General features: G+C 47.4%; 1 protein-coding gene across 2 annotated transcripts; it reads left to right on the top strand.

The window, feature by feature from the left end:
- The first annotated feature begins 970 nt into the window (after positions 1–970).
- LOC117050640 (solute carrier family 35 member E2A-like) lies at positions 971–26,122 on the top strand. 2 transcript variants are annotated; one of them, XM_033156357.1, is made up of 9 exons: positions 971–1,067; positions 11,035–11,553; positions 12,837–12,972; positions 13,845–13,972; positions 14,769–14,889; positions 16,207–16,260; positions 18,015–18,087; positions 18,967–19,112; positions 25,602–25,851. In XM_033156357.1, exons 2-9 carry the CDS (start codon positions 11,214–11,216, stop codon positions 25,849–25,851), a joined length of 1,248 nt encoding a protein of 415 aa, XP_033012248.1. In that variant the 5' UTR covers positions 971–1,067; positions 11,035–11,213. The 2 variants fall into 2 exon arrangements, with proteins under 2 accessions (XP_033012248.1, XP_033012249.1); XM_033156358.1 differs by lacking the exon at positions 971–1,067 and having other exon boundaries at positions 11,214–11,553; positions 25,602–26,122.

Raw genomic sequence — 26,122 nt, 5'->3', positions numbered from 1 at the left:
TCAACCCCTACTTCGTTTGGCTGTAGTAGCCCTCCAAATGTCATTGCACTACAACTCCTATCAATCCACTGACCACGTTCCCTAGAGCTGAACCATTCTGAGAGGCGAGCCAAAGTTTCTTCAGCCCTGGTTTGCAGGGGAAAAAAAACACTAGGCTGGAAGTGCCCATAGGAAATTGGCGGTGGGTGGGGGTGTGTGTCTGTGCAGACACCCATGCATTAAATTTCACCCTCCCCCCTGGGAACTGTAATTTGTTTAGGGTGCTCTGTGAGGCATGAACTACAATTCCTAGCATTCTTGCGGGGTGGGGGTCCTTTAAATATATTGTGTATGCCACAACATTCACACATCTTCCCTCTCATTCCTGATTCCTGGATTGGAGTAAAGGAAGTGGGGGACTTCCTCAAGTAGACTAGAAACTTGGATTTTCTCATAAACTGGGACATATTTTGTTTGCTTGCTTATTGGAAATATTTCAGCTTCATGGCGGCGAAAGAAAGAAAGAAAGAAAGAAAGAAAGAAAGAAAGAAAGAAAGGGGGGGGCATTATTTCCTCCCTTCCCGAAGGTGAAGGTGTGTGACCTGAGTCGTCTCTAGAAACTTACAACTCTGTTATCGCTACCCCTTCTTGTATTAACTAACGCTTGCTAGTTATCTTTGGCTGCAAAACCTCTCACGACAGCAACCCGGAAAAGAGATACCAAGAAATTTGTCGCGCTCTGTGCGTTCTTAGAGGCACAGTCACCTTGCGGTGTCGGGTTTGGGGCCAGGCAAAGGAGCCTGGTCCTAAGTGCCAGTCGAAAGTATTCATCGCATTCATAGAATCGCAGAGTTGTTAAGGGACCACGAGGGTCATCTAGTTCAACCCAGAGCAATACTGGAATCTTTTGCCCGCCGTGGGGCTCGAACCTGAGACTGTGAGATCTCTTGTCACTCCCCACAACACATTGCTCCGCCCGATCAGAGGAGGAGCCCTTTGCAGACCAGGCGGGCCTTCTCCATCCGCGGAGGCGGCCGTGATCATGGCTGCGGAAGGGAAAGGCGAGACTTGTCCGGGACTGCAGGCAGGTGGGTGTGTCGGGGGCAAACATTGTGCGATTGCATTGCGATGGCGGGGGTAATTCCCTCCCCACCCCCCGAAAATTGGAAAGTCGCTGGAGACATTTGCAAAGCTTAGCGCCGCCACATCCACCCCCCCCCCTCCAACGGCGGCGCTGCAAGGATTGCAATACAGTATATTGTTTTGTGTGTTCAGCACATCAACGCGGTGCGTGTTTCTGTGTGTCTCTTTGAATGGTTAGTTCTGCCGCGGCGTCTTGCAATTTTTAATTTTGGGGAGGGGAGATTCCTGGATGGTTTTTGAATTATTGCCAGGGCTCAGGAGGTCTGAATATAGTGGTCAAACTATTGATGTGGCTACGGGTGGGTGATTTCTCATCGGCAGAAACAGGGATCAGCAGCCCACCCACGCAGCCCCTTCCAAGGGTAAAGAGGGGTGGTGGTGGATACAGCTGAAATACAGGCTGGCAGTGGTGGTATTGTAGTGGTGGTCTTTGAATTAACCCTGGAACTGAATCAGAAATTACTGGTAGCACCTTAAAGTAAGGCTGCATGGGCACAGAATAGGGTTAACACACAATTTTTCCTCTCCCAAAGAATCGCAGGAACTATAAGTTGTTAAGAGCTCTGTGAAGGGTAAACTACATTCCCTAGGAATCTTGCAGGGTGTGCTTTAAAAAATTAGGTGGGTATGCAGCCTAAAGGAGTAATTTTGCCATGAACTCTTTTGCACTTCACCAGATCATGTAGAGGTGTCTCTGCACCTGTATCCACACTGTGTGTTTGTTTGTTTGTTTGTTTGTTTGTTTGTTTGTTTGTAATAACACACTGATGTTGTGGTGTAGTGGTTAGTGTGTGAGATTAGGATCTGGGTAACCAGGGTTCAAATCTCCCCCCACTAAGCCAAGATCACTGGGTGAGCTTGGGCCAGCTACTGCCTCTCAGCCTGACCTGCCTCACAGGGTTATTGTGGGGATTAAGTGAGGAGGGGGAAACCATGGACTCCACCTTGAGTTCATTGGGGACAAAGGAGGGATATAAATGCAGTAAAATAGATGCACAGGTGGGTGTGTAGAAAAATGTGAATGGCAGGTTTCAGCAGGAAAGAAGCACAAACAATAAGCCCCTGACCATTCAGCTGAAGCTGAAATGGATGAGGAGAAAGCGCAGTGACCATTCAGGACAGCAATAGTTTGTGACTGCTACCCTGACTTTGCCTTTCGAGTGGGACAGGAAACCAGTGTCTCCATTCAAGCCTCAACTAATAGAATCAAACATCTTGATCCATTGTCATTTCACCCTGGAGTCTCCTTTTGCAGTTCCTCTGGTGTCAAATAGGCTTCTGGTGTCAGAGCTGTGGCTCCTTATTCTTTTGCATAGAGACAGACCCGTTTGTCCTGGGGAGGCAGGCATTGTTAACAGTTGACATATCACATTGATAAAGAGAAATCCAGGAAGATCAGAAGCTGCAACTGTCGACTGGTCACTTAAGCTTGACAAAGAATCATCAGATGCTCAACCTCTTTTGTCCTGTGCTCATTTGGCTCCACTGTTTTCAACATCGGTTGTGGGGACTCAGGCCTTGAGCTCAAATGGGACCCTCCAGGCCTCTCTGTCTAGGCCTCAAAACTGCCCCCAGGCCACAACCCTCGGTGACCCTGCTTTGTCCCCCAAGTGTTTTGGCCTGGCTGGAACTCTGACCGTGCCTCTTGCTTTTCTGAAAGGAGGCTAGAGGGAGAGGTGTGTGTGCATGCACAAACTAGTCTTCTACAAAAGGTATCATCTATCTTTGCTGCTCCACCTATTTTGTCTCTGGCCCTGCCCAGCACTGGCATGTGGCCCTTTGAAAGGTTGCCCAGTAGAGAAGGTGGCCCTCAGGCTAAGAAAGGGTCCCTATCACCGCTTTACAATAATTCTCTGTACTTAGGTGTATATAAATTACAGCTATGGCTTGAATCCTGATGCATCTGATGCAGTAAGACTCTAGTCCAAAGAAGACACGTGCCATAATAGAATTGGTTAGTCTTTAACATGTCATGAGACTCTTGGTGGTGTTTGCTGGAAGAAGTCTAAGACAGTTGCTTTTCTTGTGTTTTAAGAGCTTCATTTGACTTGGATTAGACCCAGAAGCTTTTTCCAGGGTCAGTATTGCCTCTGTGTGCGAATGATATTTATTTATTACTGTCAGGTAGGTTAGGCCATGATAGGGTGTACAGTATAGTCGAAGATCATCAAAGAGCTTTGTCGCTGAGTGTGAACCCTGATCGTTCAAGTTTAAATCTGACACTTTTTGCATTTTACATGTTCCTCCTCTTCTTCGGCGATCACTCGTAGCCAAGTAAGACTGTCTTCCATGAACATGGTCTTAACAGTGAGTCTGTAAGTGACTATGGAGGCCCATTCTGGATCCACACATCCTTCCACAGTGGGGACATAGGTTTCCGGGCGGGAGATAATCATGGTGAGGGTTTGCAAACGTGCCTTCCTCTTAGCACATTTCCCCCTTTCGTCCTGAGTCTGAGTGTCTTCAAAGCCCATGACACCTTTGGTAAAGGCTGTTCTCCAATTGAACCACTTGCAGGCCAATGTTTCCCAGTTGTCGGTGTTTATACTACATTTTTTTAAAAGATTTGCCCTGAGAGAGTCTTTGAACCTCTTTTGTTGACCACCAGCATTACACTTTATATTTTTAAGTTTGGAATAGAGTAGTTGCTTTGGAAGACGATAATCAGGCATCTGAACAACATGACCAATCAAACAAAGTTGATGTTGAAGAGTCATTGCTTAACACTGGTGATCTTTGCTTCTTCCAGTGCACTGGTATTAATTCGCCTGTCTTCCCAAGTGAGATGTAAATTTTTTGGAAGACACCATTGATGGAATCTTGGTTGGCAGTGCCCGGGCCATGTGTGTGTGCAGGGGCGCAGGGCGGGGGTAAAAAGGAGCAGCATGCCTGGCCATGCTGGGGTCACCTGCATGGGGGTGCCTGGTTCACGCTCCCTCCAAAATTGTGTGCCTGGGGCTATGCCCTGACTCTGAGAATTGTGTAAGTTGAAACTGTCCCATTAGGAAAGGGAAAAAAGGCAAAATAGCCTTTGCATATGGAAGGTCTGTTTAGAAATCGTGACTGACTGAATACTGATAGACTTGCCTTTACCATCATGACTTTATCTAATCTTCGTCATTACTTAATAAGCACTCTGTTGGATTAGGTTAAAGTCCCATCTAGCCAAATGTCCCTTGTTGTTCTCAGCATCTGATGACTGTGCATGTACATGGAGGTTCTACTTAGCTAACTGTTGCCAAATGCTATTTATTGATTTATAGCAGGGGTGGCCAACTCCCAAGAGACTGCAATCTGCTCACAGAGTTAAAAACTGGCAGTGATCTACCCCCTTTGAGGGGTTCAGGTCAAAGTTGTTGAGCTTTTTTTTAGGGACAGAAGCCCTGTTTTGGGGGGGTTCAGGTCAAAGTTGTTGAGCTTTTCTTAGGGGAGCCAAAGTTGTTGAGCTTCTTTGGGGGCAGCCAGTGATCTACCATTGATCTACCACAGACGTCCAGTGATCTACCAGTAGATCATGATCTACCTGTTGGATGTGCCTGATTTATAGCATGTGTGCCCTACCCTGTAGCCAAAGGGTCTCTCAAAGTGGCTTTCAAAAACGACTGTCTCTTTCCCCAGGTCACAATATAAAGAGATTTGAAGCACGAGCAGGAAATGAGTAAGAGGGAGTGGGAAATGGAAGATCTTAAAAGTTACAGATCTTAGCATTACAGTTGATATCAGTGGCAGTTCTGGCCTTCTTGTTCTTGATAAAAAGAAAGCTCTTCTCTGAAGCACTCTTCTTCTTCTTGCCACCTCATCCACAAAATCCCAGCACCTGCCTCACAGTTCTTCATTCAGAACTAGGATATACCTTAGCCTCTGCAAATTTGTCAAATCTTCTAAGTTATTTGAACTAGGGGCACCATTGAAATCAGTGGGACAAATGATTCATGACTTGCCTTCAATTGATTTCACTGAACACTAAGTTCAACTAACTTAGTCACTCTGGACCCAACCCTATTCTTTGTTAAACTCGAGGAGGCTCCTTGCACTTTGAAATGGTAGATGATCAAACATCTCCTGAAAAATTATGTGAAGTAGAAAGCGCACACGCACACACACGAGAAATCACACAAACCAGCAAGAGCTATCAGCACAAAAAGTTAAGAGCAGAGCACCAAAATAAATACTTTTTATTTTATTAACAGCATTTTTCATCTAGCTCTCGGGATACTGGTAGCTTACAGTTAAATATAAATCTGGAAAGCAATGAGGTATGTTATAAAAGAAAAACGGAAAACAACAACAATAGGAGCTTGTGCAGGATGTTACCTGCTGGGCTCAGCTAGGGTTTACTATCCTATCAATTTCTTATGAACTCCCGCAGGCTCCCTGCCTCATACAGTTTAAAGAAAATATACCTGCTTTGCCTAACCTTTTACTTTACTGTGGATACCGTCACAGCTTGTTCCTTTATTCCTTTAACCTTCTACTACATATAGTAGTGGGATAGAGGAGATGAACAGACCCACAGAATTTACCAAATACTTAAAAAAAATAAAAAATAAATGTAAGATTTACTTGCAAAGTTAAAACAGCCCTTGGCCTTAATTCTTGCTTAAATAGGTCACTGTCGCTCAAAGTATACAGTTGCTTGAACATTGATACTTTAAATTTTATCATTGCTGCTTCAAAAGAGGTGGCTATAGAGTTGCCCTCGTTCTTTGCAGGCCAAGCAAAGCTACTAGCCAGTTTTGCTGATCTCCTGCCCTAGTTACCTCTGGTCAGGGGACTACTGAAACGGTAAAAGACATCTGAAGGCAGCCCTGTTTAGGGAAGTTTTTAATGTTTAATGCTGTATTGTATTTTTAATATTCGGTTGGGAGCCACCCAGAGTGGCTGGGGTATAAATATATTACTAGTAGTAGTAGTAGTAGTAAAGCAGAGTCTTTTCAGCTGTCACTCCTACTCCATAGGTTTGCTTCAGCTTTCTGGTGAAGTCTTCCGTCTGGCCACAATCAAATATGTCATGGTTGCTTCACCTGAAGTCTTCCAGCTTCCTGAGGCTAATGGTCAGCTTCTGGCTAGACCAACAGCAGCTGTTTTGGAGTAGTTCCCCTGGAGACTCCCTCGGCTTCCCCCTAGGTTCTGCATGCTCTTCGCCCCCTGGCAAATGACTGACTCCAGACAGTTCTCTGCCAGGACTTATATACAGTATACTCCAGCCAGAACCCTCTGACCAATCACAAGTTTCTCCCTGGAATTCTGAACGCTCACTTTCCTATAACTAGAATTCTGAGTCCTCATTGATCTGAAACGATGGTTTGGGATAGGATGGTCTGAGCGATGGTTTGGGATAGAATGCCCTCTGAAGGACCTTGCCACCAGCCGACCATTTTCCATTCACCTGAGCCATATAAAAAGCTGGTTTCTGTTGCCCTTGAAACGGGAAATCCTCGCAATTACATAGCAAACGCACCTATTCTGAACAGCTATGCTGCTTCTTGGCAAACATACTTTGTATCTTTTCTGGTTCTGAGAGTTGTTAGGAGACCTCTATTTCCCATAGTGGAACCTCGTGTTACGTACCGTCCTCCTTGCGAACGCTGCGGGTTACGAGCTCCGCTAACCCGGAAGTAGATGGCCCTTGTTGCGAACTTTCCCCTGGGATGCGAGCGGAAGTCGTGTGCCGGCAGCGCAGCAGCAGCAGGAGGCACCATTAGTGCGCCTCATGTTACGAGCGGTTTCGGGCTACAAACGGACCTCCGGAACGGATTAAGTTTGTAACCAGAGGTAGCACTGTACTGTGCTTGCCAGAAGTGGGTTAATCGCTCTTCCCAGAACAACTCAGGGAATCGTAGCTCCATGAGGGAACGGAGGTCTCCTAACAATTCTCAGCACCCTTTATGAACTACAGTTCCCAGGGCAAGCCATGACTGTTAAAGTGATACAGTATTGTACTGTTTTAAATGACTAATGCAGGTGGATGTATGGAAAGTATATACAGATATGGCCAGTCTACTATTGCTTGGTTCCTTTTTAGGGCCAAGCCCTCTTAAACACTGCTTCCAACAATATAAGCTTCCAAAAATATAAGCTATTGCGCATTTAGTGTATGAATTGCTTCCCATGGGACACCCTGAAGCAATTTACAATTTAATCAATTGCTATCCCCCACATTTCATTTATTTCTTACTAATGTACTTTATTACATTTTATACCTCACCGTTTCTCCAAAGATCTCAAAGAGGCATGCATGGTCCTCTCCCCCCTTTATACTCACAACAATCCTGTGAGGTAGGTTTGGCTCAGAGTTGGCGGCTTGTCGCCTGAGGTCACACCGTTAACTTCACAGCCCAGCAAGGGTGGGGGTGGTTTTGGACTTGGGTCTCCCCGGTCCACCACCCTAACCACTGTGCCACACTACCCACTGCACAGCAGGATCACATCACACTCATTTTGTGGGGTGTGGAACTTTCAATTTTTTGTGTGTGCGTGTGGTTCTCTCTGACCCTCCTCCATTTCTGTTCAAAGGTAAATTCAGTAGGAAATGTTAGGAGTGTTTTTTTGCTGCTGTAGTGACCACAAAGTATTGTTTTCAGCCTCATTTTTTTTTAAATGCACACATACATTCTGGCAGAGAATGAGATTGGGGGCTGAGAGAGAGAGAGAGAGAGAGAGAGAAGAGAGAAAGAATTTCCAAAATACGTGGCATATAATCACTGGCTGGTTCTGTGTTGTTTCCTTCCCCCGCGTCTGTCTCGATGCCAACTTAATAGCTCAGCAAACTGGTTAAAGTTCTTATGGCAGCCGTCTTCCCTGTTCCATTTCCCAGCTTCTTGCAAAATTGCTGAGGATGTTAGAGGGTAAATATTTCATTACCTCTTGATTTATTTGTCTAGAAGCCAGTTTTAGTCAACCCGCCGTGGTTTTGTTGAGCTGGCGCTTGGAACGAGATCTGTGCAACGGCTTTAAAATGTTGTTGTGGGTTTCTCCAAGAGGCTTTAAATCCCCAAGAGGCCCTGCATCCCAAAAATGCACTCCCCTGCCAACTGCCTTCAGGATTTGAACCGAAATATTTGATTTGGGTGTGTGTAAACAGCTGAATAAATAAATAAATCTTAGGCTGTAATTCTGTACATGTTTAACTGGCACAAAGCCACATTGAATTCAGTGGAGCTTACTTTTTAAGTATATTTGCACAGTGTCATGCTGATACTGTGATTTAAACACACTGCCCAATTTGCGTATGATCACCTTAGGAACATTAATTTCAGTGGGTCTACTCTTGAGGAAAACTTATAGAGCTATAGCCCAGTCTGTTCAAACAGCTGTGAAGCATTACTTGGAATTTTTGTAAACATTTCTAAGAATGACAACTCAGTGGCAAATACTTCCATTGTGTGCATTTTAAGGATTTTTTTTTTTAGGGGGGAAGAACTGAAAATCAACACAGATTTAGCAGATAATTTTAAGAGAATATATATTCTTGTATTTTAACAGGGAATTGTGTGCATTTTTAATAGAATTGATAAGTCTGTATTTCACAGGGATAGCTAGCTAGGAAATCATTTTCAGCTTTGAAAGTGCCCAGTTGGGCTGGTGGTACAGTATACTTATTTCTTATGTCACTCTGGTTAGAGTGTCAGGTTAGGACCGGGGAGCCCAAGGTTCAAATCCCCACACAGCCCTTAAGCTCATTGGGTGACCTTGGGTCAGTCACTTTCTTAGCCTAACCCAACTCACAGGGTTGTTCTGAGGATAAGGTGCGGAGGGAGGATTATTTAACTCTGATTCCTGCATTGCAGGGGGTTGGACTAGATGGCCCTTGGGGGTCCCTTCCAATAAGTTTGTCTATGTACAATTGATTTTGTTCCTGTAGGATCACAGATGGCGGCATTGCATTGTTATGAGATATGAAAACTAGGAGCTAAATGGCACCTTAAACCTATGTTATGGGCACCGCAATGGAGTTGTCTAGGCACACTTTTTTATAACAAGAATACAAAGCTGAAAATGAATGAACTGCAGCTTAAATCTTACGTTCATTTTTCACATGGTCTAGTCCTCATCTGAAGACTGCAAAAAACCAAAGCCATACTCCCCCTGCCCGCCTCCCTGATATTCTTATGAGGGTCCCTTCTTCAGTCTTCAGAGAGTGGCTGGAAGTGGGGAGGCAGAAAAAGGTCCTTTTATTCCTGCAGTGGCAGTTTTAGTACTGCGCCCAGAGCTCAGAAACTGCTCGTATTAATGAAATTCCCTGTTGCAAAATGCGCCTAGAACAGTGGGAGTTTCAAACGCTGAGAAAATGTTAGGCTGTTCCCTGTCAATTCCCAGCCAGCAAAGTCAATACAGTGGTCAGGGATGATGTGAATTATTAACACGGGAAGCTCCTTTATACAAAGTCGGATCATCAGTCCATCTAGTTCCAGGTTGTCTCCTCTGACTGTCAGTGTTTCTCCAGGGTTTCAGACAGGGGGACATGGCCAGCCCTACCCTGGAGATGCCAGGGATTGAAGCTGCAAAGCAGATTCCCTATACCAGTGGTTCCCAATTAGCTAAGTACTGAGGACCCCCTGTTTTTAAAAAGCCAAGCCATTAAGCACCTACTTTTGACATTTTTGATATCTCTATAGTAGTTTTTGTTATGTGAATGGTGCCACAGACCCTCTGTATGGGTTGTGTCTGGGGTCCACAGACCACCAATTGGGAACCACTGCTCTATTCTACTGGTCCTTCCTGAAAACATCTGGGAGACACCAGGCCAGGAAAGGCTGACACAGATATTATTTGTTTATTTATTGCATTTATATCTCACCTTACATGGTGGCATATAAGGTTCTCCTTTCTCTGTGTTTAATCCTCACAACAATCTTGTGAGGTAGGTTAGGCCAAGAGGCCCTGACTGGCCCAAGGGCACCCAGTGAGCAGTGTTCAAAATTAGCAGGGCGCCAGGCACATTTTGCACCTAAAGATTCTCCATTTGCGAGCACCTCAAAAAGCCTGGGTAACATTTTTTTGCGCCCAGCTGACACTCAAGGATTACTGAAACGGATGTGCTTTGAAGCCTCAAAGTATATGTTAAAGATAGACAATATGTTAAGGAATAAAAATTAAAAATTGTCTAGTAGCACCTTAGCCTATAGACCAACTAAGTTTTTATCTGAAGAAGTGTGCATGCACATGAAAGCTGATACCAGATCAAACTTAGTTGGTCTATAAGGTGCTGCTAGACAATTGTTTATTCTTTTTATTTTTGTTTCAACTGCGTCAGACCAGCACGGCTACCTACCTGAATCTAGATGTTAAGGAGTTTAACAATAAAGAGCAGAGTGTTTTGAAAACTGAAGCATGGTACCAATATTTTTTATCGTAAACACCAAAATAAACATGTATTAACAGTTTCTGTTAAAAATGTGATATTAACAATGTGTCACTTACGTGAATTGCGTATTAATTCATGCTTATCAAAATAATAAATAAAAAGTGTTGCTGACCCCCGCCCCCAGTGGTGACTAGACATTCTGTTTTGGCGCCCACTACCCAGGTCCCAGAGGCCATTTGGCTCCTAGCTTTTCTATCCCAGTTTCTAACACTGCCAGTGAGCTTCATGGCTTAGTGGGGGATTTGAACCCTGGTCTCCCAGGTCCTAGCATGACACTCTAACCAGTATACAACACTGACTGTGGACTATTATTTATTTATTTATTCAATTTGATATACCGCCCTTTATGAAAAGATCCTAGGGCGGTGTACAAATATAAGAACACATTTTATGGAGCACAGTAAAACAACAACAACTAGATTAGCTTCTGAAATCATAATCCCTAGGAAATGTGAAGTCAAATTTCGCAAACCTTTTAGGAGGGGTGTTTCTTTAATTTTTTTAAAATAGATTTTTTAAAATATGTATTTATGTGTTTAATACAGGGAATGGGAGTGTACTCTGGAAAGAGCACTTAAAGTTCCCTGTGAGCAAGAACAACTTTGGAGGATAGCCTGTGTGGACTGCTGGAGGCGCTGAACCTCTCTCCCCACTTGAGCAGAGCTTCGCATTTGGCCGATGTTCGCTGGGCCCAGACAACCAGCTGTTGTTTTGGGGCCTCAAGATGGCCTCCCTCGCAAGCATCCAGAATTTGGAGAATGCTGACGGTGTCGCCGCCGCTTCTTCTCTCCTGGAGGAGAAGCCCAAAAGCAGAGGGTTTTTCCAGCTCGGCTCCTTCTTCCATTCCCGGAACGAGAAGTTTGTCATCGCCAGGAGCGACAGCGTCCCGGAGGAGAACGTTTTGAAGATCACCATCACCGAAACCACTGTCATTGAGTCGGACCTGGGCATCTGGAACTCCCATGCACTCATCTACCTCACCTTGTGGTTTTTCTTCAGCTTTTGCACACTTTTTCTTAACAAGTACATCCTTTCGCTGCTGGAAGGGGAGCCGAGCATGCTGGGTAACTACTTCTTCTTGCAGGGGGGTCAAACCAGACGACCTTTTGGGTTCCTTCCTGGTCTACAATGCAGGCGTCTCTCAACTTACTCAGGGGTTACATTCCAGGGATAGGACACGAAGCCACAACCACATATAGTCAAAACACTTTGGGTCCCATGGCAGGTGGGATTGTTAAACTCTTTTTTCTCAGACGCCCACCCCGTCTCTCTCCTTTTTATTTTAATATTTGTCCAGCTGAATGCTCCCAAGTTAAATGCATGTAAGTTGCGAGCTACCTGTTCTACGATACTATGGCTCTGTGAAAATGGTCTGGGGAACCTTTGGCCTTCCAGATGTTGCCAAGCTACAGCTCCCATCATCCTGAGAGTTGCAGTCCAGCAACATCTGGAGGGCAAAAGGTTTCCCATACCTTATAAACACAGTTTTGGGCAGGGTGGGGAAGCTCCAGATCTTGCCACACTACAACTCCCATCATCCCTGACTGCTGGCCATGCAGACTGGGGCTGAGGGACTCCTTCAGCATCTGTGGGGACACCAGTTCCCCATCCCTGGTGTACAAAATGGGTTGGATCTAGACTAAGTTAGTAACTTTTTAGTCCCTTTGAAACCAATGGGGCTGGAGTTACAGCAGGCCTGCTCGCCTGATGTCCATGGTACTACTACAGCCTGACTAACTTAGTTTGGAGCAAACCTTTATGCAAGTGCTTGTGTGTGTTGTTGTTCTTTTAAGTGGCAAGCTGACGGTTGCAACCAGTATACATGGTTTATTTGTGTGTGTTTGAATAACAGTGGGATATATATCTTGAGTTGTATCCAGACAACAGTCCATCTGCACTATATATTTAAAGCAGCATTTAAACATTCATGGCCTCCCCCAGAGGATCCTGGGAGCTGTAGTTCATTAAGGGTCCTGAGAGATGTTGAAGAGGCCCCAATTCACCTCACAGGGCTACAATTCCCATAATTCCCTGGGAAGAAGCCTTGATGATTAAACCGCTCTAGGAACTGAAGCTCTGTGAGTCTCTTCCCCCCCGCCCCCCAGCCCCACATGGAGATGCCTGGGATTGAATGTGGGGCCTTTTGCATGAGAAGCAGATGCTGTGCCACTGAGTCCTCCCCACTAAAATGGTAAGATGAGACCCAGGGTCTATGGGGTGTTTGAATGTTCAAGCTTCAAATTTACCATAGAGCATAACCAAGACTTCCATGCAGGTTTTTTGAATCGGGAGGGAGAGCAACAGGGGGAGGTAGGGATCTGTCTCATTCTGGCTCTGATCCTCCCAGGCGCTGTTCAGATGCTGTCTACCACTTTCATCGGCTGTGTCAAAATGTTCGTCCCTTGCTGCCTCTACCAGCACAAGACCCGCCTCTCATACCCTCCCAACTTCCTCATGATCATGTTGTTTGTTGGGCTGATGAGGTAAGAAGCGGCTAGAAATCTTTCTAAGGCAGGGATGGGGAAACCCCCATTCCCTTTCCCAGTGTCTAAAGGGGAGGTGGTATCTTTCATCAGTAATAAAAAATGCAATAAAGTAATCAAAAGGTCACACACACTCTTTCGGCTCAGATCTTGTATCTGGGCCTCTGTTTCAACACAAAGGAGAGTGTCCACCTGAGCAGCAAGAATGGGGATTTCATTGTTGTTTTTAATCCTAAAGGCCGTATTCACTTATGGGCGATGTTCTGAGGGTCCCATCCTAGGGGTGGATGGGGCCAGAAGTAAAAGGGGGGGAGAGTGGGCAGGACAACACATCTAAATTTTTACCTTTGCCCGCTAAGCTAGCTTCAACACACACACACACCCTCCATCCAGGCAACAGAAAAGGCATTATGAGAGTTCAAAGACATAATCTGGCCAGGCAAAAAAGCTTGAAGAGAGTTCTGAGGGCCAGATAGAGAGGACTGGAGGGCCACATTTGGCCTGCAAGCCTGAGGTTGCTGACCCCTAAGGAGAGGTGTGCTTGTCATTTATTTATTTGTTCACACACACACAAAATAATGTGGCTACTTTATATCTTGCATTGCAATGTGTTCATTTGTCAGTCTGTGAATTTCTTTTAAAAGTTGCATGAGAACCCATACTTCAATCCCTATTTAAATATGTCATTCTGACTATATTTTCTCAAAAATATCCCTTTCTAAAGATATATTTCCCCCTGAAAGTGTGCATATCTAAACATGTTGTAAGCAGCTGCGAATGGGTGTTTTGCTTTTATACATACATACACACACACAAAAACAAAACAAAACAAAACTGTGTTATTTAAAACTTCGTTACCCCTCTTCTTTCAGGTTTGCAACTGTGGTCTTGGGCCTAGTCAGTCTGAAGAACGTAGCTGTCTCCTTTGCTGAGACAGTGAAAAGCTCTGCCCCCATTTTTACCGTCATCATGTCCCGCATGATTTTAGGAGAGTACACAGGTAAGTCTTGCTGAAACTTAGGCCGCATCTATACTATCCATTTATAGCCGTTTCATGTCACTTTAAACAGTAATGGCTTCCTCCAAAGCATCCTGGGAACTCTGTTAAGGGTGCTGAGAGGGGTTAAGAGCCCCCATTCCCCTCATACAGCTACAACTCCCAGAGTTCCCTGGAAGCAGGGAATTGTCTGTTAAACCACTCTGGAAATGGTAGCTCTTGCGAAGCCCCTTGCATGGTGCTAGGCGAGAAAGGCTCGCCTGCTGTCTTTGGGATATGCCCCCACCTGTCAAACTTTGCCCAGGTGGAACCAGCAGGGGACAAGGCGAGATAAGGCTCCAGACTACCAGCCAAATCCACTTGCAAGCCAGGCCGTTGGGGTGGCAAATCCTACGTGTGAAGAAGGGATCCCTTCTGTTTGTCCTGATCTGTCCACCCTAAATCTCAGCAGGTCAGCCCAATCTCTGGCCCCTGAGCTTACATAACCATGACCCAAATGCTAAGCAGCTTTGGAAATATGGCCGTGGCCCGATTTATTGCCTTTAAAAATGCTGTGTGGATTTTTTAAACCTGTTTTTGTTTGAATAATAATAATAATAATAATAATAATAATAATAATAATAATAATTTATTATTTATACTCCGCCCATCTGGCCGGGCCTCCCCAGCCACTCTGGGCAGTTTCCAACAAAATATTAAAACAAAATAATCCAGCAACATTAAAAGCTTCCCTAAACAGTTCCCCCCCTCTTTGCTTCCTTCCCCCTCCCTCTCTGATCAACCCCTTCCCTCTGCAAAGGATTGCTCGTAAACCTGTCTCTTCTCCCCGTCATGGGAGGGCTCGCTTTGTGCACCGCGACAGAGCTGAGCTTCAACGTCCTAGGCTTCTCAGCAGCTTTGTCTACAAACATCATGGACTGGTAAGTACCATATTTTTTCGTGTATAACATGCCCACATGTATAAGACGAACCCTATTTTTTTGGACCACAAAAAAATGCGGGGGGGGGGGATTACCCAAATTGCCGCTGCCAATCTCCTGCTGTCTGCTGCCACCAATCGGCCATCCCCCCTCTGCTATCCATTTATAAGACGACCCGCAATTTTGGCCTATTATTTCTAAGGAAAAAATATATAGTCTTATACATGGGAAAATATGGTATATTGGAGACTGCAGACAGAATTATGGGGAGAGAAGTGTTTCCTGTGGCTGTTAATGTGCGTATGTCCGAGTGCGTGTAGTAGATATAGATAAGAATCACAGGTGTTTTATATGAGATATAAGGGTTGGACCAGAGGACCTTTTAGGTCCCTTTCAACTCTTTAACAGTTCTATAATTCCATTAATTCTGTTCATGGTATGCAGGCGTCTCCCCCCCCCCCCCACTTACACGATGGGGAGTTACGTTCCAGGCCCCTGGATGCCGGGAAAGTGGAATCGTGTAAAGTGGGGAGCACCCCACTTGAATAGGGAGGGTACATGGGAAGGAGAGAGAGACCCACCCTGGAAATTGCTTTCAGCAGCTGCCCGGCCTGTACCGAACCTGCCTGCCTCCCCGAGGGCAGCCAGCGCACACAGCGGCTATGGCTGGCCACGGAGGGGGAGGGCCAGGAAAGGTGCCCAGCGAAACTGGTGCCAGGATGCACATGCACGGCAGAGGCAGAGAGAAGGTCCCCCCCCACCCCACCCTGTGCCGCTGGTTGATCAAAGGCTGCCCTCTCTCACTCCAGCAGCATCCCCGAGTGACTTCCAGGCAGCAGCCCTGAGCAAGGGAAGGCCCATTTGTTCATTTAGTTATTTATTTCACAGCATGTGAAATAGTCCTGCGTGAGTGGGGTGTGCATAAGTGGAGGGGGGGTGCGCCTGTAGTGTATTTCTGTTTCTGTTGCTAAATTTATTTATCTGCTTACTGCATTTATATCCAACCTTCCTACAAAGGGGCTCAATGTGGCTTACATAGTTTTCCTTGCAACAGCCCTGTGAGGTAGGTTAGGCTGAGAATTAGCGACGGGCCTCGGGCCACCCAGCAATGTGTTGTGCAACTTGGTCGAAGACCTTTGTGTAGCAGCAAGTCTAATAACTAACAATATTATATTATATAATAATAATAATAATAATAATAATAATAATAATAATAATACAGTAATCATTCCACGCACACACACACATATGCCTGCACGCACACACAAACCATGTTCCTTCTCATAAACAAACATGCGGTTTCCTCCCCCCTTGCAGCTTGCAGAACGTTTTCTCCAAAAAGCTGCTCAGCGGAGACAAGTATCGCTTCTCGTAAGTACCTGTTGTATTTCGGAAACCAAAAACCCCTCCGCATTGATGAACCATTGGGAGTCCTTCTTGTTTTGCCACCTCCCTCAGAGGGCAGCAACTAGCTAGGGCTCTCAGAGCCATCCTAAATCCATCTCTTTCTTCACAGAGGTTTTAGCGAGCTCTTTGGCTCCTAGCATATGAGAGGGCTGGGACTCTTCGCATCATTTGGTTTACTGCGAGGGTTGTCCGTGTGATGCTCTGCAAGTGTCGTTGGACTCCAACTCCCATCAGCCCAAGCCAGCATGGATTATTGAGGATTAGACAATATCAGGGAGGAGGAGGCTATCCATGGCTGCTAACCACAATGACTGTTCTGCTTTCACTGTTGGATGCCTCTGAAATGGCTGGGAATCACTAGTGGCAAGAGTTGCTTTTGTGCTCAGTTCCCGTCGTTGGGTTTCCTCAGAGGCAACTGGTTGGCCACTGTGAGAACAGAATGCTGGACCAGATGGGCCACTTGGCCTGACCCAGCAGCTTCTTTCCCCCTCTTTATCTCTCACGCTTTTGACCAACATCTGTGTTTTCTCCCGGACTGAGCTGCCTGTTACAGGACAAAGGGCCTTTTGGTTCTCCGCCCAGCCAGGGCTACTCAAGCTTCCCCTGACCTCTTGATTTACTGGACATGATCAGATAAGCATGCAAAACAGGCTGTAGCTGCCCTCTGAAAGAAGCTTGCTTGTTCCTGTGGTGAATTTTGTCTCATTTAGCAGGATTTGTATCTACAAGAATTAAGCAGGTCTCTAAGCCTGGGGTGTGGAATTTCCAGCCCATTACCTAAATGAGGCCTAGGAAGGGTCCCAGTTTGGCACCCAAGGCAATTTCCCCTAAGTCTGTCCACCTGACACCATATATGGGGCAGGGAGAGACAAATCTGGATTGGCTGCGCAACTGAGTTCCATGTGGGAAGCTTGGTCACTCATTCAATCCCCTCTGAAAGCAGGCTCCAAACGCATCACGTTTTCAGAGTGATCTGTTTCCTCTCATAGAGCTGAAATTCCCAGAGTGGTTTCCCTGTCTCCAGGGAACTCTGGGAACTGTACCACTTTTGACAGCGATGGCTTTCCCTGAAGAATCCTGGGAACTGCAGTTTGTTAAGGGGTGCTGAGAGTTGTTAGGAGGACCCTGTTCCCCTCCCAGAGCTACAGTTCCCAGAATTCTCTGGGAAGTGCCACTTTGGAAATGGGGGGGGGGTAGTCTTCTAACAACTCTCTGCACCCATAAAAAATTACAGCTCCCTGGATTCTTTGGGGGAAGCCATGACTGTTAAATTGGCATGATGCTACTGTAAATGTATAGTGCGGCTGGAGCATTTTGTACATGTTGATGCCCAGCATAAGCCATGCGCCTTCCATGCATTTAAAGCACATTCCCCACCCCCTCAAAAAGTATCCTGGGAACTGTAGTTTATTCATATGGAGCTACAATTCCCAGCGCCTTTAACTAACCACACTTCCCATGATTCTTTGGGGGAAGTCACATGCTTTAAAAGTATGATGTGTAAGGAACCATACGTATGGACCACTGCTGGTGGGTAACCCTTCATCGCTCTGTCACAGCTGGTTTTGTTTTGCTTTTAAAGATCATCTCCAGTTTCAGCAGTGTATTGAGTTTGGGTGTCTCCCGTTTCGTCCTTCTGACTGTTATTTCCATTGCAGCCCATGCAAAATGCTAATTTCACTTGATTAATTCTCCCCAAACCAACACCACTTCCATAGCGCTCCCGAGCTTCAGTTCTACACCAGTGCAGCTGCAGTGATCATGCTGATTCCAGCTTGGATCTTTTTCATGGTGAGATTTTGTGTGCATTCTTCCCCCCCTCCAACCCCACTATAAACTAAGAGTCCTGTTCCATTTTCAAAGCACCCAAATTCAAATCTTGCCTCTGTTACTAAGCAGCCCTAAACAACCTAGGGTCCCTCGACCTCTACTTGCCTCCCCCAGATCAGCAGTATGGGAAGAAGAATGCCAGCTTGTATCAGGCTGTTGTGGGGATTATACTGACAAGCTTTACATGAAGGGCTCTGATCGCCATAAAGCAAGAATGGGGAGGGTACCTGTGGACTCTGACTTCTAGCAATGAAGGGCCAGAGCTTAGTGACAGAGCATCGGCTTGGCATGCAGAAGGTGCCAGGGTCAATCCCTGGCCTCTCCAGGTAGGGCTGGGTGAGATCCATGTCTGAAATCCTGGAGAGCTGCTGCCAGTCAGTGTAGACAGCACTGAGCTAGATGGACTAATGGTCCGAATCCATACAAGGCAGCTTTGTGTGTTCATATGAAACCTTATAGGCGGTGTATTTTGTCCGCATCCAACAGCAGGCCACAATTTTTCTCCCTGCTATTCAAAAAGGAAACTGTCTTTGAAATATCCCTTTGAGAAATCTGTCCCTAGGAGAATTATACAGGAAGCAATACTGCACATAATGGAAACCATCTAAATCTGAATAATGTAAGAAAAACGGACGTGAGTGTCCAGAATCTGAAAACCTGGAGAGCTGCTGCCAACCAGAGTCAACAATAATGAGCTTATATGGATCAGTGGTCTTACTTGGTACAAGGCAGCTTCCTGTGTTTCCTTACTCTTCAGCGATTCCTTTTCTGTGTGTTTTAACGGTGCCTTCACTGCCTCTCATATATCTTCCTGTTTCTTTTTCTTTCCTTTCTTCTTAGGATGTGCCAGTAATTGGGAAAAGCGGGAAGAGCTTCCGGTACAACCAGGATGTCGTTGTGCTGCTTCTGATAGACGGAGTGCTGTTTCATCTCCAAAGTGTTACAGCCTATGCCTTGATGGGAAAGATTTCCCCTGTGACTTTCAGGTTAGGAATCCCACTTCCATTTTTGTCTGGGTGGGCGGTTTAAAAGATTTGTGTGAATATATTTGAACGATGGATTTCCTTGCCTTTTTGACCAGAGATTGGTCTCTTATGGCGACTTACACCAGGTGACCACTGGCAGTAGGTTGAGATCTACTGCCTAGTAGGTCAAGCCTAAGGGTGTGGAGGGTGGCCTTTTCAGTGGTGGCTCCCCGTCTGTGGAATGCTTGCCCCAGGGAGACCCGCCTGGAGCCATCCTCATCCATCTGCAGATGCCAGCCTTTGGTTAATTAACACAGTCTCCCATGGTGGTGTTTGTATTTTCGTAGAGTGGGTAGGACTCTGCAACTGGATGAGTGTTTTAATGGGTTTTGAAAGTTTTAAAAGTTTTCTGGTTCTAATTTGCTTTGATTTTGTTGTAGTTTATCTTGTCAAGTTGCTCTGGCGTTTTGTCTTCAGTATAAAGTGACTGATGAATGTTGTTAATACCAACAGCTAATAATAATAGGTTGCTGGATAATTTGCAGTGCATGGGCAAAGGTTTCCTGATTCCCCTGCTGTTTTAATGAGTGAGAAAGACAGCATCGTGGGGTGCAGAGTCTGCCAACGTGGTGCCTGTGGGCACAATCACCCTGATCAGCCCTTCACTATATTGGAAGCTGAAGCTTAACAATGGTCATGGAGCAGAAGAGCCAGGCCCAAAACTCCTGAATGCAAACATTCAATTTGGCCCTTGCGGCGGACAGGGGGGAGGCATAGCGCGGTGGTAGAGTATCTGCTTTGGAAGCAGAAGGTCTCTGGTTCAATTCCCCATCGCATCTCAAGGTGGGTCTAGCATTGCATACAACCCAATGAGTCTCCCCGGAGCATAATGTAGGCCCCATATGTTTCAAGCACCACTATACCACTTTTAAACAGTCGTGGCTTCCCTCAAAGGATCCTGGGAGCTGTAGTTTGCAAAGGGTGCTGCAAGTTGTTAGGAGAGCCCTATTCTCCTCACAGAGCTACACTTTGCAGAGTATCCTGGGAAGGAGGATTGATTGATAAACCACTTTGGGTTGTGTACCTTTGTGAGGGGGAAGAAAGCCATAAACAGCTGTAAACTGCTGGGTCTGGCCAATAAAACTCAGGAGCCAGGAGGAGATAAGAGTCCCATGATTTATTACTTTACAAGAAATAGGTTCAGCAGGTAATCCACAGAAATCTGAACACGGCTCTAGTGTCCTGGGGGGCCATTTATAAGTTTCTTACACAAAGGATTCCAATCATATGCATAGAAACATTTCCCATTACATCATCATTTTCTTAAAGCGATAGGCTATCAATTTTGGGGGGCCCTGGGGTCCCCTGAAGTGTTTTTGATTGTTGGAAACACTTCAAACCAACCTTAGTACACCTTGGAGCCCGGCACGCTTCCTTCAGCGCACGTACCTCTCCTGTACGTTCTCCTTGCTGCCGTCTCCTGTGCTATTCAGCAGAGTTATCTTCTCTTATCTTCTCTCACGCAGCGGGGTTGTGTATGCCAGCATATTACAGACAACAGAGTCCGGCTTCTTTCTAATCTAGAAGCTTTATTTTACAAGGCATAAATCATTACATTCCGGGAGAGTCGCAAGCCATGTTGGTGGCTACTCCCTTCTCTCCGTTCTCCGGACAACAGAAACAGAAAGTATCACATTACACAGTACAACAGTACACAGAGCATCCGGTGACGCTCTTCCTCCTGTGGGTGGGACAACCGGTTGAGCTTGTTAACTCTAAAAGCTCCAAACCTCTACACCCCCTCTTGTCCCGCACACAGGGGCATTGTAAGCTTGCAGCTTACCTCACACAAACCCTCACAGAACTCCCCATGACGTTGGAAGCTCAGGGGCTTCGTGAACCCAACCTTCTGGTTCACCTGACCAGGACAGTACTTCAGCTTCTCCAAGCCGGTCTGAACACACACGTCTCGAAAGAGAACGTCTAGGTGTTTGGGTCTGGCCTTGACTTGTCCAGACTCTGCCACCAACAAACAGAGTTGGTTGTCCTCCCAAACCATCACGGGCAGGCAACTCTGAACGCAGATCTCTTGGACCAAACACCTATAGGACTCCAGTTCCCTGCAAAGCACTGACAACGCACTGTACCTGGCTTCTGCACGAGAACGAGCAATGAGGCTCTGGCACCGGGACTTCAGCCCGCCTAGAGCTCCTCCACACTGTACAACCATTTCAGACACAGATTTCCTGTCCTCGGAATTTGCCCAACCGCCGTCGCACCAGCGCGTGAGCTGGGGCTCACCGGTAGCTGACAACTCCGGGCAAAACTCCTTAGTCTCCTGCAAACTCTGGAGCACTCTCACCATGCCATTCCAGGCATGCACGCTGGGATTTGCAGCCTCCTTGCTGAACAGATCCACAGCAACTGCTATGTCAGTTTTGCTCAACTAGGAAGGAAACAACAGCCTCCCAGGAGCTGACCTAAACACCTCGGGGCTCTCGAACTCAGAGCGTTCCCCGGTCTGACTGTCCTCACCTAGACACGTCTCCATGGGTGTTCTGACACTAGCACATTCAGACACTCTGAACTTCTTCAACGACTGCGCTACCTTGCCAGTCTGATTGAGCAAGACACTACCGTCTTCGGCTCTGTCTACCTGCACACCTAGGTAAACACCAACAGGGCTTAGGTTCCTGAGCTGGAAAGACTGACCAAGCTCCTCTGCGAACCGTTGCACCTGTCCCCTGGTCTCCACCAGGTAAAGCATGTCCGCACCGGACTGCAGAACTAGCTCCTGCTCTGGGCTTACTCCTGCCAGAAACAGGCAGCTATCAGCACAACTCTGGCTGTCACCTAGCTTTCTCAAAGCTTCTTGCACGCCTGAGGACCAATCTCTGGCTGACTCCTTCAAGCCAGTGATTGCCTCGTGCAAACTCCACACCTGATTTGGCCCGTTGTCCTCGAACCCTGGCGGAGGTACCTCGTACCTTTCCTCATCCAGGTCGGAATCCAAACAGGCACCCAAACCAAAGTGGCTTACCTCAAAGCTGCTTTGAGTCGCGACCGCTAACAGCATGCGCGTGGTTTCGCCTCTGAGAGAGGGCGCGTCCAGTAGCTCGGAACAATGGACCCCATCCTCCTGAGTGAAACCTCTGGCTACTGACCTAGCCTCGCACTGCAACTCGCCAGTTGCTGCCGTCTTGAGTCTGCACACCCAACGACCTTCTGACAGCGTCGTGGTTGTGCACACACCCAAAGACCTCATTGAGCTTACTTGCTCTACCATGGCATCCTGCCATTTCTGGGCCTCACCTTGAGATACCCATTGAACCTTCACAAGGCTTTCCGGTTCACACTGAACCAAACAAGCACTCACGCTAGTGGCCGTGAACCTTTCGGGCAGAATCCCTTCAGTGGATCGTGCATACTGCTGTGATACCACTTCAGATTCTCCCTCTGCTCCAGTTGCACTGGACTCCACCTGCACATCCTTGACGTCAGGCATCTCACCTACAGACTTACTGCGCCTGTGCATCCTAACTGAACCACCCAAGGATGACGTTGGCGCGCCTTTGGGCTCCTGCTTCACTCCCAAAGAACCCCCCTCTTGCACCAGGACGAGACCTGCGTCAGGCTCTCCTGGAGAAGAGTTGCCACACAAAGAGTCGCCAAGCGTGGCCTGCCTCCTAGTCCTTGACATAGGAGATGCGGGTGCACTCCCAGGCTGCTGCCTTGGAGTTGCCCCTAGCTGCGCTGCACCCTGGTGATGGCCGGGAACTCGGCCCAAGCCACCAGCAGGTGCTAAAGCCACAGCAATACCCCCTCTTGGGGCTGATCCACCTGGACCATTGCCACCAGCAGGTGGCGCATTGGCCTGTCCAGCACTGACAGGACCATCCAGAACATCAGGGCTTCTAGGGATGTGTTCCAATCCATTCTGCTCAAAGAATTCAGCACTCCTGCTGACTAGAACCTGGGTCTGGTCACTATCTGGGCTAACTAACCTCCAGCTACGCAAGCTGGGTTCGTACCCACAGAAAAACACTTTCGGAACCTTGGTACCACCCAGTTCCACCCAGAACCCTTGTGGAAGCTCTGCATCCAAGAGTGTGTCTTCAGTGGCAGCATGCAGCATCCTTTGCTGCCTCTCTGCAAGACCACATACCTGTGAAGAAAGCAGGTTAGTCACACTGTGCTTACTCCCCCTCTCACTGAGGACCTGGGAACAGCCTACTCCAGTAGAAACCTGCTGTTCCACTGAAACCAGTGGTGCTGCCCCAGTTGCCTCCTTGAGCAACGCAGACCACATGTGGTGAGAGAAAGCATCAGCCAAACACTCAGAACAACACGCTCCCCCCCGGTTAGCTTCTGGCATCCCTTCAGAAACAGCCACATGAACCAGGGAAAAGGGACGCGTGGTTTCCCTTTCAGACGCGGGGTAGCAGGATGTCGACTCCTCGACCTTGCAAACCCTGCAATCAAGAAAGCTGTTACATGCCCTTAACTTGCACCCTTCAGAGAACTCAGGCTGCTTCAGCACACTGTCCCAGTGGCGACTTGCCAGCCTTTGGTACCACTGACACAAACATAAGTGGTGCATGGGCACACTGGAGCACCGAGCAAACATTCCATCAGTGCCACCTCCCCCTGTTCTGGATTGAGACTTCTTAACAGCAAACAGCCCGTCCTGGCTGCCTTCCATGCGTAGAAGCATCTTCTGGCCCCTGCAAGCAGAACAGGTGATAATCACAAAACAAACAGCAAAAACATTGGACAGAAGGTGTGACATAAACAAATACAGAGTTATGTCAACAGCCACAGAAAACGTCAGTTCTGTCCCTTGGATCTGTCCCTTGACTGTTAGCAAAAAGTCAAGCCTTTTCTTGCCTCCAACAGTCAGTTCTCCAAACTGCTCTATAGGAGACTCGCAGTTCCTCACATGTCCACCAGGAGGAACGATGACGATGCAAAGAGACGCTGCACAGGCACTCATCACTCGCAGCCCACCAGGGTTGGCCTCTCTCAGCGTTGCCTCGGTGACTGCATCACAACAGTAGGGCTTATCTCGGCTCCGTCCTTCTCACTCAGCTGGGCACGTGACCTGATGGCTGTGAGAAACGGCCTTGCCCTTATCTTCAGCCATGCACGTCAACAAAAGACCAGGTGCAGGCGACGTGACAAAACACAGCCTTTACGCTGGCTTCAGACTTGGAAACAGCCCCTCCCTTTCTGGGAGCAAAGCCCACGGCGATCTGGCCCCCCTCCTGCTTTCCATGGCACTGTTGCTGCACAACAGCCATAAGCCGAGCTGGGGGCGAGCTTTCCAAAGCCACTTCAGCCAGTCCCTCAGCCCCAGGAAACTGGGCTAGGGTCTTCTTCCAGGATTCACAAGCACTGGCCAGACCTTCCTCCTCACAGGCGTTGGCCAGAACATCAACGCTCTCAGGGAACAGCCCTCTGCATTGAAACTGTGAGGCTGGGGGTGCTTGCAAACAAAAGCTTCCCTCCTCCTTGCTGGGAATGCTATGGCTCCCTCCATCTTGCCCAGGGGTAGCGTACTTACGAATCTGTAGCTTCTCACCCGGCTCCACAGATGGGGGTTTCACCAGAGAGGGTACACTGCTTGGGCACACCTCAATCTGGGCTTCCCTGCTGCCTTCCAACCTCTGGCAGCAGGTTTTAGGCTCCTGAGCCATTCAGCAGACTGCTGAATGCTCCTGCTGGCAAAGCAAACTTCCCTGGATGCTCCATGACAGTCCAAACCAGGGAGGCACTTCTCAGCTTGGCACACACGTTCTGGATCCTTGGAACTGCTCCAGAATAAATCCAGAATGGGGAAAAGCTTGGATCCATAACCTGAAGTGTTTTTGATTGTTGGAAACACTTCAAACCAACCTTAGTACACCTTGGAGCCCGGCACGCTTCCTTCAGCGCACGTACCTCTCCTGTACGTTCTCCTTGCTGCCGTCTCCTGTGCTATTCAGCAGAGTTATCTTCTCTTATCTTCTCTCACGCAGCGGGGTTGTGTATGCCAGCATATTACAGACAACAGAGTCCGGCTTCTTTCTAATCTAGAAGCTTTATTTTACAAGGCATAAATCATTACATTCCGGGAGAGTCGCAAGCCATGTTGGTGGCTACTCCCTTCTCTCCGTTCTCCGGACAACAGAAACAGAAAGTATCACATTACACAGTACAACAGTACACAGAGCATCCGGTGACGCTCTTCCTCCTGTGGGTGGGACAACCGGTTGAGCTTGTTAACTCTAAAAGCTCCAAACCTCTACATCCCCCCTCAAGGGGAATGGGGGGATCTAGTAACAGCTCTCGGCACCCTTAACAAGCTACAGCTCCCAGGATTATTTGGTGGGGAAAGGCCTGACTGTTGAAAGCAGTGTGATGGATGCAGCCCTACAGTTCTCTGTCTCACCCAGTCTGTTGACATGCTCTGGGAGCCTAGCTCTGTTTTTCTGGCCTTGTTTCTCACTCCATCTTCCTCTCCATTTCCAGCGTCGCCAGCACGGTGAAGCACGCCCTGTCCATCTGGCTAAGCATCATCGTGTTTGGCAACAAGATCACCAGCCTCTCGGCCATCGGGACTGTCCTGGTGACGATTGGGGTTCTGCTCTATAACAAGGCCAAGCAGCACCAGCAAGAGACCATTCAGAACCTGGCAGCAGCCTCTCCTCCCCAAGCGTCCCAGAGCCTGAATGAAGACACTGAACCACTGATTCCCAAGGACTTGAAGCCCTACGAATGATGCCACCCTCTGTCCCTCTGCCACAACTTCGCTGCAGGGAAGCATGGGGTGTTTTTATTTGGGGTGGGGCGTAAAGTATACAATCCCAGCGATTAACGTTGCCGTGGGCGCTTCCTGGGGACAAGGCCTATTTTCTGCGGTTGAGAAAAATGAGTTGCTCGTCAACACAGAGAGAGAAAGAGAGGGAGAGAGAGAGAGAGCTCTTTAAGAAATGGATGTATAGAATGGAAACATATGGACTTTTGACTCTGTCTAAAGAGCATGCAAAATG

The sequence above is a fragment of the Lacerta agilis genome, chromosome 8 (assembly GCF_009819535.1).
Source record: "Lacerta agilis isolate rLacAgi1 chromosome 8, rLacAgi1.pri, whole genome shotgun sequence".
Taxonomy (NCBI): Eukaryota; Metazoa; Chordata; class Lepidosauria; order Squamata; family Lacertidae; genus Lacerta; species Lacerta agilis.
This window is presented reverse-complemented; position numbering and strand designations above follow the sequence as displayed.

Bases quoted from the DNA above. Each gene is read 5' to 3' on its own strand.
- LOC117050640 (XM_033156358.1), top strand. From the start codon at position 11,214: ATGGCCTCCCTCGCAAGCATCCAGAATTTGGAGAATGCTGACGGTGTC. The intron at 16,261-18,014 runs GTAAGTACCTGT...CCACTTCCATAG, and splicing joins GGAGACAAGTATCGCTTCTC to CGCTCCCGAGCTTCAGTTCT. The intron at 19,113-25,601 runs GTTAGGAATCCC...CTCCATTTCCAG, and splicing joins ATTTCCCCTGTGACTTTCAG to CGTCGCCAGCACGGTGAAGC.